Source organism: Nycticebus coucang, chromosome 1 (genome assembly GCF_027406575.1).
Source record: "Nycticebus coucang isolate mNycCou1 chromosome 1, mNycCou1.pri, whole genome shotgun sequence".
NCBI classification, from domain to species: Eukaryota; Metazoa; Chordata; class Mammalia; order Primates; family Lorisidae; genus Nycticebus; species Nycticebus coucang.
The window spans coordinates 107149788-107177134 of NC_069780.1; the positions used below are offsets into that span (position 1 = coordinate 107149788).

At 39.2% G+C, this 27347-nt stretch overlaps 1 protein-coding gene across 17 annotated transcripts in view; it reads left to right on the forward strand.

Moving 5' to 3' along the window:
- NEK1 (NIMA related kinase 1) overlaps positions 1-27347 on the forward strand; it is a 133045-nt gene that overhangs the window by 35673 nt on the left and 70025 nt on the right. For all 17 annotated transcript variants that reach the window (XR_008379000.1, XM_053585832.1, XM_053585820.1 and 14 more), the window contains 4 exons: positions 23814-23873; positions 24111-24170; positions 24264-24314; positions 24475-24549. Coding sequence is in view for 16 of the 17 variants with exons in the window: in XM_053585832.1 (XP_053441807.1) it covers positions 23814-23873; positions 24111-24170; positions 24264-24314; positions 24475-24549 (246 nt within the window). In the remaining variant the exon portion in view is untranslated. The remainder of the gene's footprint in view (positions 1-23813; positions 23874-24110; positions 24171-24263; positions 24315-24474; positions 24550-27347) is intronic.

The window sequence follows — 27347 nt, forward strand, 5'->3', positions numbered from 1 at the left end:
TCCATTCTTGTGATGCTTTACTAAGAATAATGTCTTCCACTTCCATCCAGGTTAATACGAAGGATGTAAAGTCTCCATTTTTTTTAATGGCTGAATAGTATTCCATGGTATACATATACCACAGCTTGTTAATCCATTCCTGGGTTGGTGGGCATTTAGGCTGTTTCCACATTTTGGCGATTGTAAATTGAGCTGCAATAAACAGTCTAGTACAAGTGTCCCTATGATAAAAGGATTTTTTTCCTTCTGGGTAGATGCCCAGTAATGGGATTGCAGGATCAAATGGGAGGTCTAGGTTGAGTGCTTTGAGGTTTCTCCATACTTCCTTCCAGAAAGGTTGTACTAGTTTGCAGTCCCACCAGCAGTGTAAAAGTGTTCCCTTCTCTCCACATCCACGCCAGCATCTGCAGTCCTGAGATTTTGTGATGTGGGACATTCTCTCTGGGGTTAGATGATATCTCAGGGATGTTTTGATCTGCATTTCTCTAGTATATAGAGATGATGAACATTTTTTCATGTGTTTGTTAGCCATTCGTCTGTCGTCTTTAGAGAAAGTTCTATTCATGTCACTTGCCCATTGATATAAGGGATTGTTGGCTTTTTTCATGTGGATTAATTTGAGTTCTCTATAGATCCTGGTTATCAAGCTTTTGTCTGATTGAAAATATGCAAATATCCTTTCCCATTGTGTGGGTTGTCTCTTTGCTTTGGTTATCGTCACCTTAGCTGTACAGAAGCTTTTCAGTTTAATGAAGTCCCATTTGTTTATTTTTGTTGTTGTTGCAATTGCCATGGCAGTCTTCTTCATGAAGTCTTCCCCCAGGCCAATATCTTCCAGTGTTTTTCCTATGCTTTCTTTGAGGATTTTTATTGTTTCGTGCCTTAAATTTAAGTCCTTTATCCATCTTGAGTCAATTTTTGTGAGTGGGGAAAGGTGTGGGTCCAGTTTCAGTCTTTTACACGCAGACATCCAATTCTCCCAACACCATTTATTGAATAGGGAGTCTTTCCCCCAAGGTAAGTTCTTGTTTGGTTTATCGAAGATTAGGTGGTTGTAAGATGTTAGTTTCATTTCTTGGTGTTCAATTCGATTCCAAGTGTCTATGTCTCTGTTTTTGTGCCAGTACCATGCTGTCTTGAGCACTATGGCTTTGTAGTACAGACTAAAATCTGGTATGCTGATGCCCCCAGCTTTATTTTTGTTACTGAGAACTGCCTTAGCTATACGGGGTTTTTTCCGGTTCCATACAAAACGCAGAATCATTTTTTCCAAATCTTGAAAGTACGATGTAGGTACTTTGATAGGAATGGCATTGAATAGGTAGATTGCTTTGGGAAGTATAGACATTTTAACAATGTTGATTCTTCCCATCCATGAGCATGGTATGTTCTTCCATTTGTTAATATCCTCTGCTATTTCCTTTCTGAGGAGTTCATAGTTTTCTTTATAGAGGTCCTTCACCTCCTTCGTTAGGTATATTCCTAGGTATTTCATTTTCTTTGAAACTATGGTGAAGGGAGTTGTGTCCTTAATTAGCTTCTCCTCTTGACTGTTATTGGTGTATACAAAGGCTACTGACTTGTGGACATTGATTTTATATCCTGAAACATTACTGTATTTCTTGATGACTTCTAGGAGTCTTGTGGTTGAGTCTTTGGGGTTCTCTAAGTATAAGATCATGTCGTCAGCAAAGAGGGAGAGTTTGACCTCCTCTGCTCCCATTTGGATTCCCTTTATTTCCTTGTCTTGCCTAATTGTATTGGCTAGAACTTCCAGCACTATGTTGAATAGTAAAGGTGACAGAGGACAACCTTGTCTGGTTCCAGTTCTAAGAGGAAAAGCTTTGAGTTTTACTCCATTCAGTAAAATATTGGCTGTGGGTTTGTCATAGATAGCTTCAATCAGTTTTAGAAATGTGCCACCTATGCCTATACTCTTCAGTGTTCTAATTAGAAAAGGATGCTGGATTTTATCAAATGCTTTTTCTGCATCTATTGAGAGGATCATGTGATCTTTATTTTTGCCTCTGTTAATATGGTGGATAACGTTTATGGACTTGCGTATGTTGAACCAGCCTTGCATCCCTGGGATGAAGCCTGCTTGATCATGATGAATGACTTTTTTGATGATAAGCTGTAATCTATTGGCTAGGATTTTGTTGAGAATTTTTCCATCTATATTCATGAGTGAGATTGGTCTGAAATTCTCCTTTTTGTTTGGGTCTTTTCCTGGTTTTGGTATCAGGGTGATGTTTGCTTCATAGAATGTGTTGGGGAAGATTCCTTCTTCCTCAATTTTTTGGAATAATTTCTGCAGTACAGGAATAAGCTCTTCCTTGAAGGTTTGATAGAATTCTGGAGTGAAGCCATCTGGACCAGGGCATTTTTTAGTTGGAAGCTTTTTTATTGTTTCTTTGATCTCAGTGCTTGAAATTGGTCTGTTGAGGAGGTCTGTTTCTTCCTGGCCAAGTCTAGGGAGAGGGTGTGATTCCAAATATTGATCCATTTCCTTCACATTGTCAAATTTCTGGGCATACAGTTTCTGGTAGTATTCATAGATGATCTCTTGTATCTCTGTGGGATCAGTTGTTATTTCCCCTTTATCATTTCTGATTGAGGTTACTAGAGATTTTACTTTTCTATTTCTAGTTAGTCTGGCCAATGGTTTATCTATTTTATTTATTTTTTCAAAAAACCAACTCCTTGTTTCATTAATTTTCTGAATGATTCTTTTGTTTTCAATTTCATTGATCTCTGATTTGATTTTGGAGATTTCTTTTCTTCTACTGAGTTTAGGCTTAGATTGTTCTTCTTTTTCCAATTCCATAAGGTCTCTTGTGAGATTGTTGATGTGCTCTCTGTCTGTTTTTCGAATGTAGGCATCTAAAGCGATGAATTTTCCTCTCAAAACTGCTTTTGCAGTATCCCACAGGTTTTGGTAGCTTGTGTCTTCATTGTTGTTATGCTTAAGGAAGTTAGTGATTTCCTGTTTGATTTCTTCCTGCACCCATCTGTTATTCAACAGAAGATTGTTTAATTTCCATGCCTTTGGATGGGGTCGAGCATTTTTGTTAGAGTTGAGTTCCACCTTTAGTGCCTTATGGTCTGAAAAGATACAAGGTAAAATTTCAATTCTTTTGATTCTGTTGATATTTGTTTTGTGTCCCAGGATATGATCAATTTTGGAGAATGTTCCATGGGGTGATGAGAAGAATGTATATTCTTTATCTTTGGGGTGGAGTGTTCTATATGCGTCTATCAAGCATAATTGTTCTAGGGTCTCATTTAAATCTCTTATATCTTTGTTTAATTTCTGTTTAGAGGATCTGTCCAGCTCTGTAAGAGGTGTGTTAAAGTCCCCTGTTATGATGGTATTATCAGATATCATATTGCTCAGACTGAGTAAGGTCTGTTTCAAGAATCTGGGAGCATTTAAATTTGGTGCATAGATATTTAGAATTGAAATGTCTTCTTGTTGTAGTTTTCCCTTGACCAATATAAAGTGACCATCTTTGTCTTTTTTTACTTTAGTTGCTTTAAATCCACATGTATCTGAAAATAAGATTGCAACTCCTCTTTTCTTCTGAATTCCATTTGCCTGAAAAATTGTCTTCCAACCCTTGACTCGGAGCTTTAATTTGTCTTTTGAAGCCAGGTGTGTTTCTTGCAGACAGCAAATGGATGGCTTGTGTTTTTTAATCCAGTCAGCCAATCTATGTCTCTTCAGTGGGGAATTCAAGCCATTAACATTTATGGAGATAATTGATAAGTGTGGTAGTATTCTATTCGTCTTATTTAGTGAGAGTCCATTGCTTAGTTTTATCTTTTGCATCAGTGTGGAGGTTAGGTTCTGTCCTTTGATTTCTGAGTTCTTACTTTGCTGCTGATCCATTGTGGTGGTCAGTGTGCAGAACAGGTTGAAGTATTCCCTGTAGAGCTGGTCTTGTTGTGGCAAATTTCCTCAATGTTTGTATATCCGTAAATGATTTGATTTCTCCGTCAATTTTGAAGCTTAGCTTAGCAGGGTACAGAATTCTGGGCTGAAAATTGTTCTGTTTAAGTAGATTAAAGGTAGATGACCATTGTCTTCTTGCTTGGAAAGTTTCATTAGAGAAGTCTGCGGTCACTCTGATGGATTTGCCCCTGTAGGTCAACTGGCGCTTACTCCTGGCAGCTTGCAGAATCTTTTCTTTTGTCTTGACTTTGGACAGGTTCATCACAATGTGTCTTGGAGAAGCTCCGTTAGAGTTGAGGCGACCCGGGGTCCGATATCCCTCTTAAAGCAGCGTGTCAGAATCTTTGGTGATATTTGGGAAATTTTCTTTTATAATATTCTCTAGTATGGCTTCCATTCCTCTGGGGCATTCTTCTTCCCCTTCTGGAATTCCTATAACTCGTATGTTGGAACGCTTCATAAAGTCCCATAATTCTGACAGTGAACGTTCTGCTTTCTCTCTCTTCTTTTCTGCCTCTTTTACTATCTGAGTTATCTCAAAAACTTTGTCTTCTACCTCTGAAATTCTTTCTTCTGCATGGTCTAACCTGTTGCTGATACTTTCCATTGCATCTTTAAGTTCCCTGATTGACTGTTTCATTTCCTTCAGCTCTGCTATATCCTTTTTATATTCTTCATATCGTTCATCTCTGATTTGATTCTGTTTTTGGATTTCCTTTTGGTTATTTTCCACTTTATTAGCAGTTTCCTTCATTGTTTCCATCATTTCTTTCATTGTTTTCAACATGTGTATTCTAAATTCCCTTTCTGTCATTCCTAACATTTCTGTATAGGTGGAATCCTCTGCAGTAGCTACCTCATGGTCCCTTGGCGGGGTTGTTCTGGACTGGTTCTTCATGTTGCCTGGAGTTTTCTGCTGATTCTTCCTCATGAGTGATTTCTTTTATCTGTTTCCTTGCCCTAATTTTCCTTTCACTTCCTCTTGCTCTTTAAGTTCTCGTGCCTGTGGACTAAGGGTTACAGGACCAGAAAGGTGAGAAGGTTAAAGAGCAAAAAAGGGATGAAAGAAAGGAGGACCGAGTGATAAGAAAAAAAAGAAAGATAGAGAAAGGAGAGGAGGTAGGGATAAGGAATATTGACAAAAAGAAGAGAGGCACAGAAAGAGGGAGACAGGGCAATATAGGTGTACAGTAGGGTACTTTGACACAACCTTAAAAAACCCCACCTTCTGGGGGTTGGGTGCCCAGTTGGGTGGTTCCCTTGAGGTCAGCAGCTCTTTGCTAACCTGGTCAGACACAGTACCCCACCTCCACCAAGTAGAGAGGAAAGACAAAAATGCTATAAATCAAACCAAAACAAGCAAACAGAAAACTTTATGGCGATAAAATTGGGTGAAAAACCAAGTGATAGCGGTAGAAACACTAGCAAAAATGAAGTTGTAGTTATTAAAAAAGGCAGCAATGGGAAATTATAATTAAACTAGAAAAATTGAGAAAGGAAAAGGGATCTGTATGGAAAAGATTGAAATTAAGAAACAAAAGAACATCAACAACGTCAAAATAAACAAACAAAAAAACCCAACCAAACAAAAAAAGAAGAAAAAAAAAATACACAACCAAAAACAAAGCAGTTTGTATATGTTGTTGAATATTGTCTGGGCAACACGTGGTCTTTTGGGGTATGAGATGTTAGTCACAGTTCTGATACGACTGGAGGCTGCTGATTTCTCAAACCCCAGCAGGTAGACACCCTAAATCTCTCTTCAGCCCACTTAAAAGGCACTTTGAACTTGTAAACTTGCTGAGCAGAAGCTTTCCCAGCTTTCTTGCTGGAATCACTGCTGAAGTGGCTATCCACTTACTCAGTGTGCCAAAACCGGTCTCACTCTGCCCCTGAGGGTTAGGGCTGCAAGGCGGCTCAGACCCCACCCTTAGGCTTCTTGGTTGCTGGGTTACCAGCTCCCACCCGTTTCTAGCTCTGCGACCCTGAGGGCGGAGCTTGCCGGGGCAGATCACTGACAATGGATCCGTGTGACCCACCGCCAAACACTATTAGCTCCGTCTGGCTCAGCGGCTCAGACTGGGGCCCTAGACAACGGCCAAAGTTCTCCGCACTCCCACTCAGGCCTTCCCCAAGGCAGTTCAACTCAGTGCCAAGTCCAAGGACATCAAAAGAGTTCACAGGTAAGGCCTTTCTGGTTTGCAGTCTCGCTGCTACTGAACTTACAGTTGTGGGCGGGTTTAGACGGGTTGAACACACGCGACCACTTGCCGGTTTTCCACTGTTTTAGTCCTCCTCTTGGGGTCCAGAAGTCTCTCGCTGACTCCCTGTATCCTCATAGGAGTGATGCTAGGCAGTTCCCACCAGCCAGAGATGCCTGGAGTCCTATCTCCCCAGACTCACGGTGCCCAGATGCAAGGAAGCTGTTACTCGGCTGCCATCTTGCTCCGATACCTGGAGCAAAGCGTTCCTAAATAATTTCTTAAACTCTTCCACAAAGCCCTTTTATGGTGTATTTTCAGCAAAATCCCCTGTATTTTTAAACGTCTAAAGATGTCCTTACTTTTTTTGTTGTAAGAATGAGCTATTCCCTGAGCACGCTGTTCTGCAGCCCTTTGTGTGGGGCTGTTCTCTTTGTAATCCCTGGTACTGCTGGTCTTGTGGTAGGCTGAAGGAGATGCTTTCTTGGCCTCTCACTGCCAGACTCCCTACTCTCCACACCCTCCTCCCCAGTTCTGCTTTTGCTCCCAGATGTTTTACCTGCTACCCCTCTGTGTTAGGTTGTCTGAAGACCCTCATTTTTTGAAGAGTTTAACACCTGACTCACTGTCACTCTTTCCAGTTTTGTCATTGATTCCTTGTGATTTCAGTATCTAAAAAGATGACACTTCCCTTTAGTACATGGTCTTTTATTTTCTTGATCATTCTCTTTGAATAATCTTGTCTTTAACCTGACCTTAGAACTCTCATTTATTGTCATGCCATTATGTGTGTCATTATGAATAATAGCAACTCTTTCTTTTTTTTTTTTTTTTTTTTTTTTTTTTTGAGACAGCCTTAAGCTGTTGCCCTGGGTAGAGTGCCATGGCATCACAGCTCATAGCAACCTCCAACTCCTGGGCTCAAGTGATTCTCCTGCCTCTGCCTTCCAAGTAGCTGGGACTACAGGTGCCTGCCACAACACCTGACTAGATTACCTCCCTTCTTTAAATATTTTCTTCACGTAAGCTCAAGAAATTGAGATTCTGGTTTTGCTTCTGCCTTATTGACAGCTTCTTCTCAGCCTCTTTGGCAAGTTCCTTCTCCTATCCTTGACCTCTCAATGCTGAAGCACTCAAGACCTTTAGTGCTTTTGCATTTTATAGCCATAACTTTTTAGTTGTCAACATCTGTAAACTGACTCCCAAATTTATGTCTCTAGCTTGGACTCCCTTCAGACTCGTTAGTCATATTAATATCTCCAATTAGATTTCTTTCTTTCTTTCTTTTTTCTTTTTTTCTTTTTTTTTTGTAGAGACAGAGTCTCACTGTACCACCCTCGGGTAGAGTGCCATGGCATCACACGGCTCACAGCAACCTCTAACTCTTGGGCTTACGCGATTCTCTTGCCTCAGCCTCCCAGAGTCTTACTATGTTATCCTTGGTAGAGTGCTGTGGGGTCATAGCTCACAGCAACCTCAGCCTCTCAAGCCACTGGGACTACAGGCACCTTCTACAACGCCCAGCTATTTTTCTTTTTTTTTTTTTTTTTTTGTAGAGACAGAGTCTCACTTTATTACCTTCAGTAGAGTGCCATGATGTCACAGGACTCACAGCAACCTCTAGCTCCTGGGCTTCAGCGATTCTCCCGCCTCAGCCTCCTGAGCAGCTGGGACTACAGGCGCCCACCACAACGCCCGGCCATCTTTTGGTTGCAGTTTGGCCAGGGCTGGGTTTGAACCTTCCAGCTCCGGTGCATATGGCCGGCAACTTAACGACTGAGGTGCGGGCACTGAGCCCCCAATTACATTTCTAATAGGCATCTCAAAATTAACATGTAAAACTGAACTCCTGATTACTCCCTCTGCCCCAATTGGTCTTCAGTAAGTGGCAACTTTGTCCTTCCATTCATTCTCATCAGACTTTTGGAGTCATTGTCGACTACTCTTTCAGCATCATGTTCAGTCAACCCTGCCTTCAAACCATATTCAGTGTGACAGCTTCTCATTACTTTTACCAATGCATTAGTTCTGGCTACTCTCATTTTTCACTGGGGTTATGATAACCAATCTTCTGACAAATCTTATTGCTTTCAAACTTACCATCTTCATTCTGATCTCACCTGAGCAACCTGAATGTTCTTTTATATATTGGAGGTCAGATCCTTGCACTCTTCTTGCTTAAAACTTCCCAGTGGCTTTTCATTTCCCTCATTAAAAACCAGAGTCCTCACAGAGGCCTACTCTGTGACCAGAGTCCTCAAGACAGCCTCACTCTCTTTCCAAGCCTCATTTTCTATTCCTCTCTTGCTAGTCCCAGTCGAGCCATGCCAAACCTTGTCACCTTACACATGCTGGGTACTTACTTGCAAAAACGGCTTTATACTTGCCATCGTATCTGTGCTCAAAACTGGCTTTGTGAATAGAACCATTCTTGATGACTATCAAATAACAGCCATCCCTCCATCCACCCCCACATTTCTTGTCTGCTTTATTTTATCTAATTTTTATTGATTTGTCCATTACAGGATATAAGCTCCATGAAGGTAGAGTTTTTATTGTTGTTCACTGGTGCCTGTCTAATAGTTCCTGGCAAGTAGTAAGTGCTCAATAAGTATTTACTAAACAAGTGAATGAATGAGTGGTAACTTTGTCAAGTCACTCACCAAAATTTTTTATAATTCTTCAAAAAGAAGAATAAAATTCTTCAAAAAGAATTATAAAAAATTTTGGTGAAACTCAGTTTTAAATAAAACATTTTGTTATTGTTTTAGCAAATTGGTAACTATTTTTTTTTTTGAGACAGAGTCTCACTATGTTGCCCTCAGTAGAGTGTTATGGCATCACAGCTCACAGCAACTTGCCTCAGCCTCCCAAGTAGCTGTGACTGCAAGCACCCACCACAATGCCTGGCTATTTTTTTGTTGTTGTCGTCGTTGTCCTTGTTCAGTTAGCCCCATGCTGGGCTCAAACCCACCAGCCTTGGTGTATGTGGCCAGCCCTGTAACCACTGTTACTACTGGAGTATGTCTTATTTTTTTCTAAGGTCAACAGTAAGAAAACAGTAGTTTGTAACTATTTCCTTCAGTTAAAAAGACAAGTAGTCAGGCGGCACCTGTGGCTCAGTGAGTAGGGTAGCAGCCCCATATACCGAGGGTGGAGGGTTGAAACCCGCCCCCGGCCAAACTGTAAGAAAAAAAATAGCCAGGTGTTGTGATGGGCACCTGTAGTCCCAGCTACTTGGGAGGCTGAGACAAGAGAATCGCCTAAGCCCAAGAGCTGAAGGTTGCTGTGAGTTGTGACACCACGGCACTCTACTGAGGGCAACAAAGTGAGATTCTATCCTTACAAAAAAAAAAAAGACAAGTAGTCTAAGGTTATTAATAGTAGTGCTGAAAACACTAAAAATTAGTATATTTTCTATACTTTCTTTTGTAACCTAGAAACTCAGATCTGCTCATTGATATTAAAAAATTTTATAAAGTATGTTCATATAGAAAATACTTAGGGGCAAATTAGAAGGTGTACTCATGGGTGTATATTAAAGACCTTCCAGAATTCTGAGTCTTAGCTACATTGGACTTCTCGCTAATTACTAACTATACCTTGTACGTATTTTTATCTTTCTTGCCTTTGTTCATTCTGTACCCCCTCATCCTTTTTGAATGTTCTTTTATTTGTCTCTCCCCGTAGATGCAGGTAACATTGATACTATGGTATATCCTGTAAGCCATTGGAGGATACAAAATGAGTAACTGCTCCTTCTGCAGTCAAATATTATAGCCTAACTAGTAAGATACAGGCTTAGAAAAAAGCCGAAAGGAGCAAGTTGTGTAATGAGTATTCGCATTGTTACCTTCTAGACTGATAAAATATTGACGTCATTGTCTGGAGCACAGTCACATCAGCAGGTGGTGAATGTTCAGAGTTTTGCACTGATCTGGGGAAGGCAGGAAACACCTCACATAACTTTTGTTCCACAAGACCTTTCTGATTTCTTCTTAATTGTTTTTCTTTCCCACATCCACCAAAAAAAGCAGAAAAATAATTCCTTATCTGAACTCCTTCAGAACTTTGGGTATATCTTCTTAATGTTATTATTAAATTGTCAGCTCTCTGAAGTTAAAATTGTGTTTATACTTCTTTGCATAAAGTAAGTGTCTAGAAAACTTTTTTTAAATGAGTGAATGAATGATTGAACACATTCCAAATCAGCAAAGCAATATTCTTTATATTGTAACTGCACTTACAGGCCAAATAAAAACCTTGCTTTTAGGCACTGAGCTTCTAATTCTTTTTTTTTTTTTTTTTTTTTTTATTGTTGGGGATTCATTGAGGGTACAATAAGCCTGTTACACTGATTGCAATTGTTAGGTAAAGTCCCTCTTGCAATCATGTCTTGCCCCCATAAAGTGTGACACACACTAAGGCCCCACCCCCCTCCCTCCATCCCTCTTTCTGCACCCCCCCATAACCTTCATTGTCATTAATTGTCCTCATATCAAGATTGAGTACATAGGATTCATGCTTCTCCATTCTTGTGATGCTTTACTAAGAATAATGTCTTCCACTTCAATCCAGGTTAATACGAAGGATGTAAAGTCTCCATTTTTTTTAATGGCTGAATAGTATTCCATGGTATACATATACCACAGCTTGTTAATCCATTCCTGGGTTGGTGGGCATTTAGGCTGTTTCCACATTTTGGCGATTGTAAATTGAGCTGCAATAAACAGTCTAGTACAAGTGTCCTTATGATTAAAGGATTTTTTTCCTTCTGGGTAGATGCCCAGTAATGGGATTGCAGGATCGAATGGGAGGTCTAGGTTGAGTGCTTTGAGGTTTCTCCATACTTCCTTCCAGAAAGGTTGTACTAGTTTGCAGTCCCACCAGCAGTGTAAAAGTGTTCCCTTCTCTCCACATCCACGCCAGCATCTGCAGTTTTGAGATTTTGTGATGTGGGCCATTCTCTCTGGGGTTAGATGGTATCTCAGGGATGTTTTGATTTGCATTTCTCTAATATATAGAGATGATGAACATTTTTTCATGTGTTTGTTAGCCATTCGTCTGTCGTCTTTAGAGAAAGTTCTATTCATGTCTCTTGCCCATTGATATAAGGGATTGTTGGCTTTTTTCATGTGGATTAATTTGAGTTCTCTATAGATCCTGGTTATCAAGCTTTTGTCTGATTGAAAATATGCAAATATCCTTTCCCATTGTGTGGGTTGTCTCTTTGCTTTGGTTATCGTCACCTTAGCTGTACAGAAGCTTTTCAGTTTAATGAAGTCCCATTTGTTTATTTTTGTTGTTGTTGCAATTGCCATGGCAGTCTTCTTCATGAAGTCTTCCCCCAGGCCAATATCTTCCAGTGTTTTTCCTATGCTTTCTTTGAGGATTTTTATTGTTTCGTGCCTTAAATTTAAGTCCTTTATCCATCTTGAATCAATTTTTGTGAGTGGGGAAAGGTGTGGGTCCAGTTTCAGTCTTTTACACGCAGACATCCAGTTCTCCCAACACCATTTATTGAATAGGGAGTCTTTCCCCCAAGGTAAGTTCTTGTTTGGTTTATCGAAGATTAGGTGGTTGTAAGATGTTAGTTTCATTTCTTGGTGTTCAATTCGATTCCAAGTGTCTATGTCTCTGTTTTTGTGCCAGTACCATGCTGTCTTGAGCACTATGGCTTTGTAGTACAGACTAAAATCTGGTATGCTGATGCCCCCAGCTTTATTTTTGTTACTAAGAACTGCCTTAGCTATACGGGGTTTTTTCCGGTTCCATACAAAACGCAGAATCATTTTTTCCAAATCTTGAAAGTACGATGTAGGTACTTTGATAGGAATGGCATTGAATAGGTAGATTGCTTTGGGAAGTATAGACATTTTAACAATGTTGATTCTTCCAAGCCATGAGCATGGTATGTTCTTCCATTTGTTAATATCCTCTGCTATTTCCTTTCTGAGGAGTTCATAGTTTTCTTTATAGAGGTCCTTCACCTCCTTCGTTAGGTATATTCCTAGGTATTTCATTTTCTTTGAAACTATGGTGAAGGGAGTTGTGTCCTTAATTAGCTTCTCCTCTTGACTGTTATTGGTGTATACAAAGGCTACTGGCTTGTGGACATTGATTTTATATCCTGAAACATTACTGTATTTTTTGATGACTTCTAGGAGTCTTGTGGTTGAGTCTTTGGGGTTCTCTAAGTATAAGATCATGTCGTCAGCAAAGAGGGAGAGTTTGACCTCCTCTGCTCCCATTTGGATTCCCTTTATTTCCTTGTCTTGCCTAATTGTATTGGCTAGAACTTCCAGCACTATGTTGAATAGTAAAGGTGACAGAGGACAACCTTGTCTGGTTCCAGTTCTAAGAGGAAAAGCTTTCAGTTTTACTCCATTCAGTAAAATATTGGCTGTGGGTTTGTCATAGATAGCTTCAATCAGTTTTAGAAATGTGCCACCTATGCCTATACTCTTCAGTGTTCTAATTAGAAAAGGATGCTGGATTTTATCAAATGCTTTTTCTGCATCTATTGAGAGGATCATGTGATCTTTATTTTTGCCTCTGTTAATATGGTGGATAACGTTTATGGACTTGCGTATGTTGAACCAGCCTTGCATCCCTGGGATGAAGCCTGCTTGATCATGATGAATGACTTTTTTGATGATAAGCTGTAATCTATTGGCTAGGATTTTGTTGAGAATTTTTCCATCTATATTCATGAGTGAGATTGGTCTGAAATTCTCCTTTTTGTTTGGGTCTTTTCCTGGTTTTGGTATCAGGGTGATGTTTGCTTCATAGAATGTGTTGGGGAAGATTCCTTCTTCCTCAATTTTTTGGAATAATTTCTGCAGTACAGGAATAAGCTCTTCCTTGAAGGTTTGATAGAATTCTGGAGTGAAGCCATCTGGACCAGGGCATTTTTTAGTTGGAAGCTTTTTTATTGTTTCTTTGATCTCAGTGCTTGAAATTGGTCTGTTCAGGAGGTCTATTTCTTCCTGGCCAAGTCTAGGGAGAGGGTGTGATTCCAAATATTGATCCATTTCCTTCACATTGTCAAATTTCTGGGCATACAGTTTCTGGTAGTATTCATAGATGATCTCTTGTATCTCTGTGGGATCAGTTGTTATTTCCCCTTTATCGTTTCTGATTGAGGTTACTAGAGATTTTACTTTTCTATTTCTAGTTAGTCTGGCCAATGGTTTATCTATTTTATTTATTTTTTCAAAAAACCAACTCCTTGTTTCATTAATTTTCTGAATGATTCTTTTGTTTTCAATTTCATTGATCTCTGATTTGATTTTGGAGATTTCTTTTCTTCTACTGAGTTTAGGCTTAGATTGTTCTTCTTTTTCCAATTCCATAAGGTCTCTTGTGAGATTGTTGATGTGCTCTCTGTCTGTTTTTCGAATGTAGGCATCTAAAGCGATGAATTTTCCTCTCAAAACTGCTTTTGCAGTATCCCACAGGTTTTGGTAGCTTGTGTCTTCATTGTTGTTATGCTTAAGGAAGTTAGTGATTTCCTGTTTGATTTCTTCCTGCACCCATCTGTTATTCAACAGAAGATTGTTTAATTTCCATGCCTTTGGATAGGGTCGAGCATTTTTGTTAGAGTTGAGTTCCACCTTTAGTGCCTTATGGTCTGAAAAGATACAAGGTAAAATTTCAATTCTTTTGATTCTGTTGATATTTGTTTTGTGTCCCAGGATATGATCAATTTTGGAGAATGTTCCATGGGGTGATGAGAAGAATGTATATTCTTTATCTTTGGGGTGGAGTGTTCTATATGCGTCTATCAAGCATAATTGTTCTAGGGTCTCATTTAAATCTCTTATATCTTTGTTTAATTTCTGTTTAGAGGATCTGTCCAGCTCTGTAAGAGGTGTGTTAAAGTCCCCTGTTATGATGGTATTATCAGATATCATATTGCTCAGACTGAGTAAGGTCTGTTTCAAGAATCTGGGAGCATTTAAATTTGGTGCATAGATATTTAGAATTGAAGTGTCTTCTTGTTGTAGTTTTCCCTTGACCAATATAAAGTGACCATCTTTGTCTTTTTTGACTTTAGTTGCTTTAAATCCACATGTATCTGAAAATAAGATTGCAACTCCTCTTTTCTTCTGAATTCCATTTGCCTGAAAAATTGTCTTCCAACCCTTGACTCGGAGCTTTAATTTGTCTTTTGAAGCCAGGTGTGTTTCTTGCAGACAGCAAATGGATGGCTTGTGTTTTTTAATCCAGTCAGCCAATCTATGTCTCTTCAGTGGGGAATTCAAGCCATTAACATTTATGGAGATAATTGATAAGTGTGGTAGTATTCTATTCGTCTTATTTGGTGAGAGTCCATTGCTTAGTTTTATCTTTTGCATCAGTGTGGAGGTTAGGTTCTGTCCTTTGATTTCTGAGTTCTTACTTTGCTGCTGATCCATTGTGGTGGTCAGTGTGCAGAACAGGTTGAAGTATTCCCTGTAGAGCTGGTCTTGTTGTGGTGAATTTCCTCAATGTTTGTATATCCGTAAATGATTTGATTTCTCCATCAATTTTGAAGCTTAGCTTAGCAGGGTACAGAATTCTGGGCTGAAAATTGTTCTGTTTAAGTAGATTAAAGGTAGATGACCATTGTCTTCTTGCTTGGAAAGTTTCATTAGAGAAGTCTGAGGTCACTCTGATGGATTTGCCCCTGTAGGTCAACTGGCGCTTACTCCTGGCAGCTTGCAGAATCTTTTCTTTTGTCTTGAGTTTGGACAGGTTCATCACAATGTGTCTTGGAGAAGCTCGGTTAGAGTTGAGGCGACCTGGGGTCCGATAGCCCTCTGAAAGCAGTGTGTCAGAATCTTTGGTGATGTTTGGGAAATTTTCTTTTATAATATTCTCTAGTATGGCTTCCATTCCTCTGGGGCATTCTTCTTCCCCTTCTGGAATTCCTATAACTCGTATGTTGGAACGTTTCATAAAGTCCCATAATTCTGACAGTGAACGTTCTGCTTTCTCTCTCTTCTTTTCTGCCTCTTTTACTATCTGAGTTATCTCAAAAACTTTGTCTTCTACCTCTGAAATTCTTTCTTCTGCATGGTCTAACCTGTTGCTGATACTTTCCATTGCATCTTTAAGTTCCCTGATTGACTGTTTCATTTCCTTCAGCTCTGCTATATCCTTTTTATATTCTTCATATCGTTCATCTCTGATTTGATTCTGTTTTTGGATTTCCTTTTGGTTATTTTCCACTTTATTAGCAGTTTCCTTCATTGTTTCCATCATTTCTTTCATTGTTTTCAACATGTGTATTCTAAATTCCCTTTCTGTCATTCCTAACATTTCTGTATAGGTGGAATCCTCTGCAGTAGCTACCTCATGGTCCCTTGGCGGGGTTGTTCTGGACTGGTTCTTCATGTTGCCTGGAGTTTTCTGCTGATTCTTCCTCATGAGTGATTTCTTTTATCTGTTTCCTTGCCCTAATTTTCCTTTCACTTCCTCTTGCTCTTTAAGTTCTTGTGCCTGTGGACTTCTTAAAGAGTAAGAAAACAAAAGTAGTTTCTTTTCCCTCAGGGCTTGCCAAGCTTGATTTTCAAAACACTCTTCTGCAGTAAGAACTATTTGCTTTCCGTCCTGGAGAACATGTCTGTCCTCCACCATTCTTTTGATACTTTTTCTGAGCCGGCCCAGCGTGCGCGCCGCGGGCGGGGGTTCCTCGCTTCACCCCAGTTGGGACGAGGGAACTTGTCCGGGTGGCGACCCCGGGCCGGGTTCCTGAGCCGGGCGGCGAGGTCCCCGGGAAGTCCTTTAAGAGGTTTTTTAAAAAAGTTTCTTGGGCGGCAGCCCCGCGCGCGGCCAGCAGCAGCGCCGAGCTTCTAATTCTTAATGCTTGAAAGTAACTACTGAGGTGATGGATGTCTCACACTCTCTCATTTGATCATTATACATTGTATGGGTGCATCAAAATAATACGTGTACCCCATAAATATGTACAATTGTTATGTATCAAAAAGTCACCCATAAATTTTTTTTAAATAATACCAATATATTTTTAAAAGGTAACATTTTAAATTGATTTTTTACAAACATGTCTAATTCTTGAGATAGTTGATTTCTTTTGTTAGAGACAGAATCTTACTTTATCGCCCTAGGTACAGTGCTGTGGTGTCACAGCTCACAGCAACCTCCAGCTCTTGGGCTTAGGCGATTCTCTTGCCTCAGCCTCCTGAGTAGCTGGGACTACAGGTACCCGCCACAACGTCCAGCTATTTTTTTCTTGTTGTTGTTTTTGTTACAGTTTGCGGGGCTGGGTTTGAACCCGCCAACCTCGGGACATGGGGCCGGCACCCTACTCACTGAGCCACAGGCACCACCCAAGATAGTTGATTTCTATTAAAGTTATTTGGTTCTTTGAAGTAATTTAATTAGTATAACTTTGAATTTTTTTCCCTGAAGTATGTATAAATTTCCTGTTCTCTTTTGATATGCTTTTGACAGTTTTACATAATAGAGAAAAGAAACATATTTTTAGTGTCTAAGCACTGCTTTTAATTAACTTAATTTTGTTGTGGGCCTTCCAGTATTTATTCAAAATACATTGCCTGGTTTTTTGCTTTTTTTCCTAGAGGCAGAGTCTCAACTGTCATCCTGGGTAGAGTGCTGTGGCATCATCATAGTTCACAGCAACCTCAAACTCTTTAACTCAAGCAATCCTCCTGCCTCAGCCTCCCAAGTAGCAAGGACTACAGGCATCCACCACAATGCCCAGCTAGTTTTTCTGTTTTTAGTAGAGATGGGATTTGGCTCTTGCTCAGACTGGTCTGGAACTCCTGAGCTCAAGCAATCTACCAGCCTTGGCCTCCCAGAGTGCTAGGATTACAGGGGTGAGCCACCGTGCCCAGCATCATTTCCTATATATTTTTTTCTCCTCTCTCTCTCTCTTTTTTTTTTTTTTTTTTTATTGTTGGGGATTCGTTGAGGGTACAGGAAACCAGGTTATTTCCTATATTTTTAACACAGTTCTGAGATTTTATAGATGTGTTCTTATCATACAGGTTGTCCATAAAGTTGATGAGCAATTTATAATGTAAAACTTCTAACTTGTACACAAACTTTATGGACCTCCTGTATATACTTTCTGCAATTTTTTGTTTTGTGATTATTAGTGGTTGTTTTATATTTCATTGATAAGAAGTCAGCCAGGTTGGTTACATTCTTACAAATGTCCTTTTAAAGAAACATGGCTCAGTGAGTAGGGCACCAGCCCCATATACCGAGGGTGGTGGGTTCAAACCTGGCTCCAGCCAAACTGCAACAAAAAATAGCCGGGCACCATGGTGGGCACCTGTAGTCCCAGCTACTCGGGAGGCTGAGGCAAGAGAATCGCCTAAGTCCAGGAGTTGAGGTTGCTGTGAGCTGTGACACCACCGCACTCTACCCAGGGCAACAAAGTGAGACTCTTGTCTCCAAAAAAAAAAAAAAAAAAAATCATGTAGCCAGGTGTTACGGCAGGCGCCTGTAATCCCAGCTACTCAGAAGGCTGAGGCAGGAGAATTGCCTAAGCCCAAGAGCTGGAGGTTGCTGTAAGCTGTGATGCCACAGCACTTTACCGAGGGCAACAAACTAAAACTCTTGTCTCAAAAAAAAATCATGGCCCAGACATGGGAGATGGCTCATGTCTATAATCTCAGCACTCTAGGAGGCCAAGACAGGTGGATCACTTGGGCTCAGGAGTTCAGGACCAGCCTGAGCAAGAGTGAGACCCATTCCTCCCATATATATAGAAAAACTAGACACTAAAAATCCCTCAAAAATGATTTTAACCCGGAAAAAAATAGTCGGGCATTGTGGCAGGCACCTGGAGTCCCAGCTACTGAAGAGGCTGAGGCAAGAGGATCACTTGAACCCAAAAGTTTGAGGTTACTGTGAGTTATAGCGCCACAGCACTCTAGCCTAGGTGACAGAGTGAGACTCCATTTGAAAAAAGAAAAGGACCTGTATTAAAATTTCTTTGAAAATACGTTTTATTTCTACAAATAAAGTCTAGTGAAATATGAATTCAAATTAAATTTATTTCAAAGACAATTCTGGAGGTGCTTATTTATTTCAAATAACGTTTGCATATGTAATTTGTTTTATATGCACATGGAATTCTTTATCCTTCCAGGGAACAAAACTGCCATTGGTATGGAAGTATGGAGAAGGGAATATGGGGTGTTTGTATATTTATGTCATTATAGCTATAAGGAACACATACTGGATGGACTTGCAGAAATAAAGTTAACCTTATCTCTTCGTCACATATTAGCCTGAGTAGAAAGATCAGAACTCTTGGTGAGACTTGACTAATGGTACAACAAAAGGTCTCTCACCTCACCTTTGGGCAGGTTCGTGGCCAGATATACAGTCTGGGGTTTTCTTTTGTTTGTTTGTTTTTTATGGCTGGTAGAATAAAATTATATATTGGTTTTCTTTTTTTTTGAGACTGAGTGTTACTTTGTCACCCTTGGTAGAGTGCCATGATGTCATAGCTCACAGCAACCTCAAACTCTTGGGCTCAAGCAATCCTTTGCTTTAGCCTTCCTAGTAGCTGGGACTACTACCACTGCTACTACTACTACTACCCTGTTATCCCAAAAATAAGACATCCTCTGAAAATAAGACCTACTTACAGGAAAGATAAGATGTCCCCTGAAAATAAGACCTAGCGCATCTTTGGGAGCACACCTTAAAATAAGACACTGTCTTATTTTTGGGGAAACAGGGTACTACTGCTACCACCACCAGCTATTTTTTTTAGAGATGGGGTCTCACTCTGGCTCAGGCTGGTCTTGAATTCCTGAGCTCAGGCAATCCACCTACCTTTGCTTCCCAGGGTGCTAGGATTACAGGCGTGAGCCACAATGCTTGACCTATATGTTTGTTTTCTTAATAATTGCCTTCATTTTCAGTTAATTTTATATTTAGTCAGTATACAAAAATAGCATGTTGTGGAATTTTTAGATTCTAGTTACTAATATTCTGAATAACAGATATCTGTAAAATATTATAATTATTTTTTTTAAGACAGAGTCTCACTTTGTTACCTTTGGTAGGGTGCTGTGGTGTCATAGCTTACAGCAACCTCAAACTCTTGGGCTCAAGCAATCTTCTTGCCTTAGCCTGTCAAATAGCTGAGACTACAGGAACCACAATGCCCTGCTATTTTATAGAGATGAGGTCTCCCTCTTGCTCACACTGGTCTCCAACTCATGAGCTCAAGCAATCCACCTGCCTCAGCCTCCTGGAGAGGATTATAGGCATGAGCCACCATGCCCAGCCTATAAAATATTCTCAATGGGCGTGGCACCTATAGCTCAGTGGTTAGGATGCCGACCATATACGGGGCTGGCAGATTCAAACCCAGCCCAGGTGTGCTAGAACAACAGTGACAACTACAACAAAAAAAATAGCTGGACATTGTGGCAGGCGCCTGTAGTCCCAGCTACATGGGAGGCTGAGGCAAGAGAATTGCTTGAGCCCAAGAGTTTGAGGTTGCTGTGAACTGTGATGCCACAGCACTCTACTGAGGGTGACATAATGAGACTCTGTCTCAAAACAAACAATAATAATAATTCTGAATGATAAAACATGATTCAGGTAATAGTTACAAATGGTTTGGATTTCAATCAAGGTAGTTGCCCTCGAACTTTTCAGGCAGATAATTGTGATTTTCTGAGTCAAACCATTGAGTACTAAATAATAGTTCAACACTTGGAATATCATACAGCTTATTTTAAAAACATTTTGCTTAAAACTAAATTTCTGTGCACACAATGGTATGTAAGTACTTAATACAGTACTACTATACCCTTAAAAGTAGCTAAAATTGTAAATTTTGTTGTGTATATTTTGCTACAATGAAAAAAGTAGAAAAAGATTTCAGGAAAAATTTTTAAAGCTAGAAAAGAAATGGCAATCAAATCTGTGAGTTTTTTAACTTGCCTAAGAAATTTTCTAAAGTATTTTAAATATGATTTTTACATGATTTTTTAAATAAGTTTTCCCCTGGACTTTTTAAAGACTTCTTTTCCTCCCAGGAACTCATCTAAAGCATCTTTTAGATTCAAATTCATAATGGCTTGTTAGAATTTTTAACTTTTAAGCTTGAAAATGAGTTTATAAGGAATACCATAACCATTTAATGATACTGTCTTACCATGTTTTAATTCCACAAATTTAAGTTAATGTGTATTATTACTCAACATGTCAACAAAATATTTGCATATCAAAGACTGATTTTTGTTCTAGTTGCTGTAACAATCACAGTTTGATTTTTCAAGGTTGTGTTAAAGCAAAGGAATGGTTATTAAGCCACTAGAGGGAGCTCTGTGGATGTATTTAATTATTTTGCCTCTGATTTTTTTTTTTTTTAGACAGAGCCTCAAGCTGTAGCCCTGGGTAGAGTGCTGTAGCATCACAGCTCACACCAACCTCCAACTTCTGAGCTTAAGCAATTCTTTTGCCTCAGCCTCCCAAGTAGCTAGGACACCCACAACACCACAGCCATTTTTTGGCTGTAGTTGTCGTCGTTTAGCAGGCCTGGACTGGAGTCGAAACCACCAGCTCTGGTGTATGTGGCTGGTGCCTTAGCTGCTTGAGCTACAGGCACCAAGCCTTGCCTCTGATTTTTTTTTTTTGTAGAGACAGAGTCTCGCTGTACCGCCCTCGGGTAGAGTTCCGTGGTGTCACACGGCTCACAGCAACCTCTAACTCTTGGGCTTACATGATTCTCTTGCCTCAGCCTCCCGAGCAGCTGGGACTACAGGCACCCGCCACAATGCCTGGCTATTTTTTTGTTGCAGTTTGGCCAGGGCTGGGTTTGAACCCGCCACCCTCGGCATGTGGGGCCGGCGCCCTACTCACTGAGCCACAGGCGCCGCCCTGCCTCTGATTTTTAAAAAGAAACACAAAACAGTTCTCTGAGTAGGAATGTTTTATCTTACTGTATTTTTCTCTTCAGTTTAGAAATAGTGTCCTGAAAAATACCTGTGTCATCTCATAGGAACAGCTTGGTTTTTGATTTCACAAATATTTGAATATCTTCTATTTAAATATAAGGCAATATGGAACATCAGATGATGAATACAACCTTTGCCTTCATATAGCTTACCGAAGAGTACGTTGGTATTTTAGTTAAACATTCTTTTTTTTATCCCACCTTATTGTGTAACATACATAAAACCTACTCATTTATATTGAGCTACTTTATTACTCAATATTTTCAAATTGATGTTGTGCGTCTGTAATCCTAGCACTCTGGGAAGCCAAGGCAGGTGGACTGCCTGAGCTCAGGAGTTCAAGACCAGCCTGAACTCCATCTCTAAAAATATCTGGACATTGAGGCGGGCGCCTGTAGTCCTAGCTACATGGGAGGCTGCGAAGAGGATTGCTTGAGCCCAGGAGTTTGAGGTTGCTGTGAGCTATGATTCTGCAGCACTCTACTGAGAGTGACAAAGTAAAACTCTGTCTCAAAAATAAAAAAGAAAATTGATGTTGTGGTTTACAAATTTTGAGACTGGTGCTAGAGTAGCTGCATAAAAATTATACTTGTGGACCTTGTCAAAAAACTACTGTGTGGGACTCTGTGTCTAAAGACCATTTAGCAACTCTTGGAGATATGTACCTTTTTTTTTCTTTTTGGAGATATGTACTTTTTAAAATAGCCTTACTGAGATATAATTTACATATTATACAGCTTGCCTATTAATTAAATGGTTTTGATATATTCCCAGAGTTGTACAACCAACTCCACAATCGATTTTAGAACATTTTCATCACTCTAAAAATAAATTCATTTCCCATTTGCAATCACTTTCCTTTCTACCTCTACCCCCTCAACCCTGGACAACAGCTTTCTGACTCTGTATTGATTTGCTTATTCTGGATATTTCATTTTATATGAAATGTAATCATATGGCATGGTCTTTGGTGACTGGCTTCTTTTACTCAGCATTGTTTTCAAGGTTGATACATGTTGTACCATATATATTTTATTTCCTTTTCATTGCCAAATAGTGTTCCTTTGTGTGAAAGGAATGTGTAATTTTACAAAGCTGCAGGTAACATTCCCTGTTAGTTTAAATGATTTATATATATACATAGAGCATACTTGGAAATGCTGTGTGTTTGTAACACTATTTATTAAAGAGCATTATCTACAATTGTTCATATACTTCTACAGTAGTGTCCCAGAGGTCTTCACAACTATTTGAAAACTGGTAGTTGCCCTCCGCTAGTAGTTGCCCTCCACTAGTGGTGGGAAAGTCATTTCTCTCTCTCTCTTTTTTTTTTTTTTTTTTTCTGGAGACAGAATCTCACTATGTCATCCTTGGTAGAGTACTATGGCATCACAGCTCATAGCAAGCTCAAACTCATGAGTTTAAGTGATTCTCTTATCTCAGCCTCTCAAATAGATGGGACTACAGGCACCTGTCACAATGCTCAGCTATTTTTTTTGTTGCATTTGTTGTTGTCGTCGTAACTGGCCCGGGCTGGGCTGGAACCTGCCAGCCTCAGTGAACGTGACTGGCGCTGTAACATTATGTGCTATGGGAACCGAGCCAGGGAAAGTCATTTCATTGGGTGAAGAGCAGAGACTTCTTTATGCTTTCATATTTTGCTTTTATTAGAGACTTTTTTCCCTAAGCACTAGAAAGCAGCAGGGTCTACTATGAAGATATTTTATGAAACTTGTGGGGGAGAGTGTGTCTGTATCTTCACTATGTATAGATGGGAAATACATTTCTTACAGTGGGTTGCTTTTAGAAAAAATTTGAAAGCTACTATTTTTAAATATGATGATATTATCTTCATCACATCAACTTTAGCACCTTTTCTGGGGTTAAGTAGTAAGATGTATGATTAGCTTAAATAAGAGTGGAATTGAAATAACTAGCCAAAATTAGACAGTAGGAGTTAAGAACCTATAATATAGTCAGGAGGTAGAGTTGCTCTGGCAACCCACTAGCTGGGTGGTTACGTCAGGGAGTGAACATCCTAAGAGTGGAGTCAGGTATGAGGTTAGTGCCACTTACCACGTTACTGATAGAGCCTTGAGTTAAAATATATTGATCAATAAAGTTGATCTATAATGATTTAATTAAAATGCCAAAGCACATTATAAAAGAATCATTAAGATTTGTGTCTGAGCAAAAAAACTAGTTGAAAGATTGGGGAAGAACTTTTTCCCATCGTTTCTTTGAATCTAGTGTTTTGATAGACAACACATCAAATACTAGAGTGTTTATTTTTAAAAATAATGTATTTTGTGGAGCGGTGCCTATGGCTCAGTGAGTAGGGTGCCGGCTTTATATACCGAGGGTGACGGGTTCAAACCCAGCCCTGGTCAAACTACAACAAAAAAATAACTGGGTGTTGTGGCGGGAGCCTGTGGTCCCAGCTACTCGGGAGGCTGAGGCAAGAGAATCACCTAAACCCAAGAGCTGGAGGTTGCTGTGAGCTGTTAGGCCATTGCACTCTACCAAGGACAAAGTGAGACTTTGTCTCAAAAACAAAAAATAAAATAAAATAAATAATGTATTTTGAACGAGTTATGGAAGAATTCCCTTTACCTTTTTCTGAAATTTTCATAAATTTGGAATTTTGAGAGCCTCAAAATCTGTGTCTAATTGGTAGTTTTACTTTTTGTCCAGGCCCATCAAACTCCAGTGAAGAGAGTGAATCCTGGAGAAGAAAGGAGGAAAATGTTTGAGGTATAAAGACATCCGCCTGATTATTTTAAAGCTTTGCAAAATAATTATTTAAAGAAGCAGCAAAATCTTAATAGCATAAGGCCTCCAAACCTTTCCTCCTAATTTCTTTCAAATAAATACCTGTAACTTTTTTTTAACCTCTCTAAGCATAACTCTGCTAAGGGTATACTAACTTTCCTGCTGAAACTAGAAAAAATAGGAATTATTATTGATAAAAATGTTCTTTTCTTATTTAAGGAAGCCCCAAGAAAGAGAAGTTTGGAATTTATTGAAAAAGAAAAGAAACAAAAGGATCAGGTAGTTTTTTGCTCTTATTTTTCTTCCTTGACAAGTTGAAAATGATAATAGTTTCAAGAATTTTAAGAAGTTTGTCTTTAAAATTGTTAACAGATTATTAATTTAATGAAGGCTGAACAAATGAAAAGACAAGAAAAGGAAAGGGTAAGAGGATAATCTGTTTTTCCATGGTTCATTCCTCCCATTCCCCATACACATAATTTTTTTAAAGGAATACACTGATTTCTATTTTATTGCTAAATATATTTCATGTATTTTATATAAAATACTTGAAATGGTGTTATTTGTTTGTTTTTCTCAAAAGTTGGAGAGAATAAATAGGGCCAGAGAACAAGGATGGAGAAATGTACTAAGTTCTGGTGGAAGTGGTGAAATAAAGGTAGGCATTTGATAGCAATATAGTTACACGACTGTTTTTAAAACTCTGGTTTCACCTTGCTCTTTTAAAATGTGTTTAACTGGGTTTCTCTCTTTTTAATTTTTACCTAGAATTCTTTAGCATTTGTTATGAATTCTTAGTTTTCCTATATGGATTTGATATATAACTTGTACTGGTAACTAATAGGTGACACGGTTAAAAGTTTTATGTTAGTCAGGTGCAGTGGCTCACATCTGTAATCCTAGCAGCCTTGGAGGCTGAGGCAGATGAATTGCTTGTGCTCACAAGTTCAAGATATGCCTGAGCAAGAGTGAGACCCCCCTCTCTAAAAAATATAGCCAGACGTTTTGGCAAGTGCCTGTAGTCTCAGCTACTTGGGAGGCTGAGACAAGAGAATCACTTGAGCCCAAGACTTTGAAGATGCTGTGAGCTGTGACACCACAGTACTCTACCAAGAGTCTCAAAATGAGACCATTTCAAAAAAAAAATAAAAAAAGTTTCATGTGAAGACTGTGATACACAATCCCTGTAATAGGAATCTTTAAAATTAAATTAGTTTGGCACACTTCTGCTTGAAATCCATCTTTAGTTGTTTTGTTTTTTTGGGGGGGGGGGGGTTGAGATAGCCTCTAGCTGTCGCCCTGGGTAGAGTGTTGTGGCATCACAGCAACCTCCAACTCCTGGGCTCAAGCGAGTCTCCTGCCTCAGCCTCCCAAGTAGCTGGGACTACAGGTGCCCGCCACAACATCTGTAGTTTCTTGTAGCCTTAAAGATTAAGTTCTCAGAAGGCCCTTCTTAATCCGGGTCCATGCCAATCTCTCCAAGTACCTCCCCAGCCATTCCCTACCACATATTGTTTACTCTGTTCGTGCTGAACAGAGTAGTTTGTGGGGTTTTTTGCTGAATCTCTTTGTCCTCTGCTTGTGCCTCTCTTTACTTAATAGTACCCTTTCCTTCCATCTTCACACCCCATCTCTATCCTTTTATCTAGGTAATCGAGCATTAACCTGGATATTTAATCCAAACATTGCCATTGTGTATATCCAGACTGTATAATATAGGGCAAGTTACTTAATTTCTCTGATCTTTAATTTCTTCATTTCATTTTCTTTTTCTGGGCACAATGCTTGGAACTTGACTGGCAGGGCCTTATATAGTAATTGTCTTTTCCTTTCTTTGTTCTGCCGGTCTCAATCTTATGCTTCCTCTTTTGCTTATGTAGCATCCTTTACATTATTTCTGTCTGTGAGTAGGCCAGATTCTAAGATGGTTTCCAAGATTCCTGACCCCTGGTGTCACACCTTGTGTTATTCCTTCTCTATAAGTGGGAAGCAAGTGGTACCTATGAATGTTGTGATACAGTGACTCCTTTGATTAGGTTATGTCATGTGGTGATGGGATAGTCACTCCCACCATTACATTAACACGTAAGGCTCTCTTGGCAGACTGGAGGGAAATAGAAGCCAAAGAGTCATACTTCTGCTGGCCTGGAAGATAGTATAACATTGATGTGACCAAAAATAGCACAGGTAGCCTCTAGATGCCAGTAGTGATCTCTGACCAACTAACAAGGAAATGGTGACCTTAGTCATAGACCCATAAGGAAATTAATTCTTTCAAGAACCAGGGAATTTGGAAGAGTTCCTGAGCTCAGGTGAGGAAATTAATTCTTTCAAGAACCAGGGAATTTGGAAGAGTTCCTGAGCTCAGGTGAGAATTATAGCCCTAGCTAACACCTTGAGTTGTGCCTGGTGAGATCCTGAGCAGGGCACGTAGCTAAACACACCCAGACTTCTTAGACAGGAAAACTGATATAAGAAATGGGTATTGTTTTAAGCTACTAAATTTGTGCCAATTTGTTACATAGCAATGGAAAATCAGAGTACTGTATTGTTTTATATTTCAATTTTAATTTGTATCATTAAATCAGCTCTTAATCAACACATCTTTAATAGGTTACAACAGGTTACATTGATGTAAAACAAGTTACCTTCCAACTTGTTTTTTCCCCCCAAAAAGTTATAATTTGAATAAAAGTTTGCTTTTTTTCATTTAGACGTCTATGTTCTGCCCTAGATTTATGGATTCATTCTTTAGTCTCTGAGATGGAGAAGTTTTCATGTTACCTATCAGTAATTCAGTAAGAGTAACTTTTTCCAATTCTGCATTAATGTAGACTTATATAATTTTTTAGTAACATATTAATAATTCTATCTTATTATTAAGTAAAATTTATGACCTTCTTGAATTACCAGGAATGAGTCAGAAAGAATTTGGTCCATTTTAAAAATAACTAACCCTACACTTTATCTGATTGAAAAGTGAAAGCTTATCAAAGTTTCAGCCCCAAAATCTTCTCAGCATTTTGCATCAAGTCCATAATTAGTGTTGAGATTTTGATGATTTTTTCTCCTCTCTTTGCATATGACTTCTGTGTAATAAAATATGTTTTCCTATGGTGTCTAAAGCAGTATTTAATCCTGAAAGTTTTATCAGTAGTGTTTTTTGTAACTGAGACAGTTTTTGAACAATTGGATACTGTGTGCTTAATTGATTTCTGCTTTATAAACTTACATAATACTTTCATTAAGGATTAATAAAACAATTCATTTTCCATGATTTAAAGCAAAGTCCCAGTTGCTCATTGAATTTGAAAAATTTAATTTGTTAGGCTATTTGATTTCTACATAATTAGTAAGGACCCAGAGGCTCACTATAACATTAGTCAAATTACGGAGATCCCCAAAATAAAGATAAAACAAAAACTAAACATTAAGTGAAGTACTTCTAAATTAACT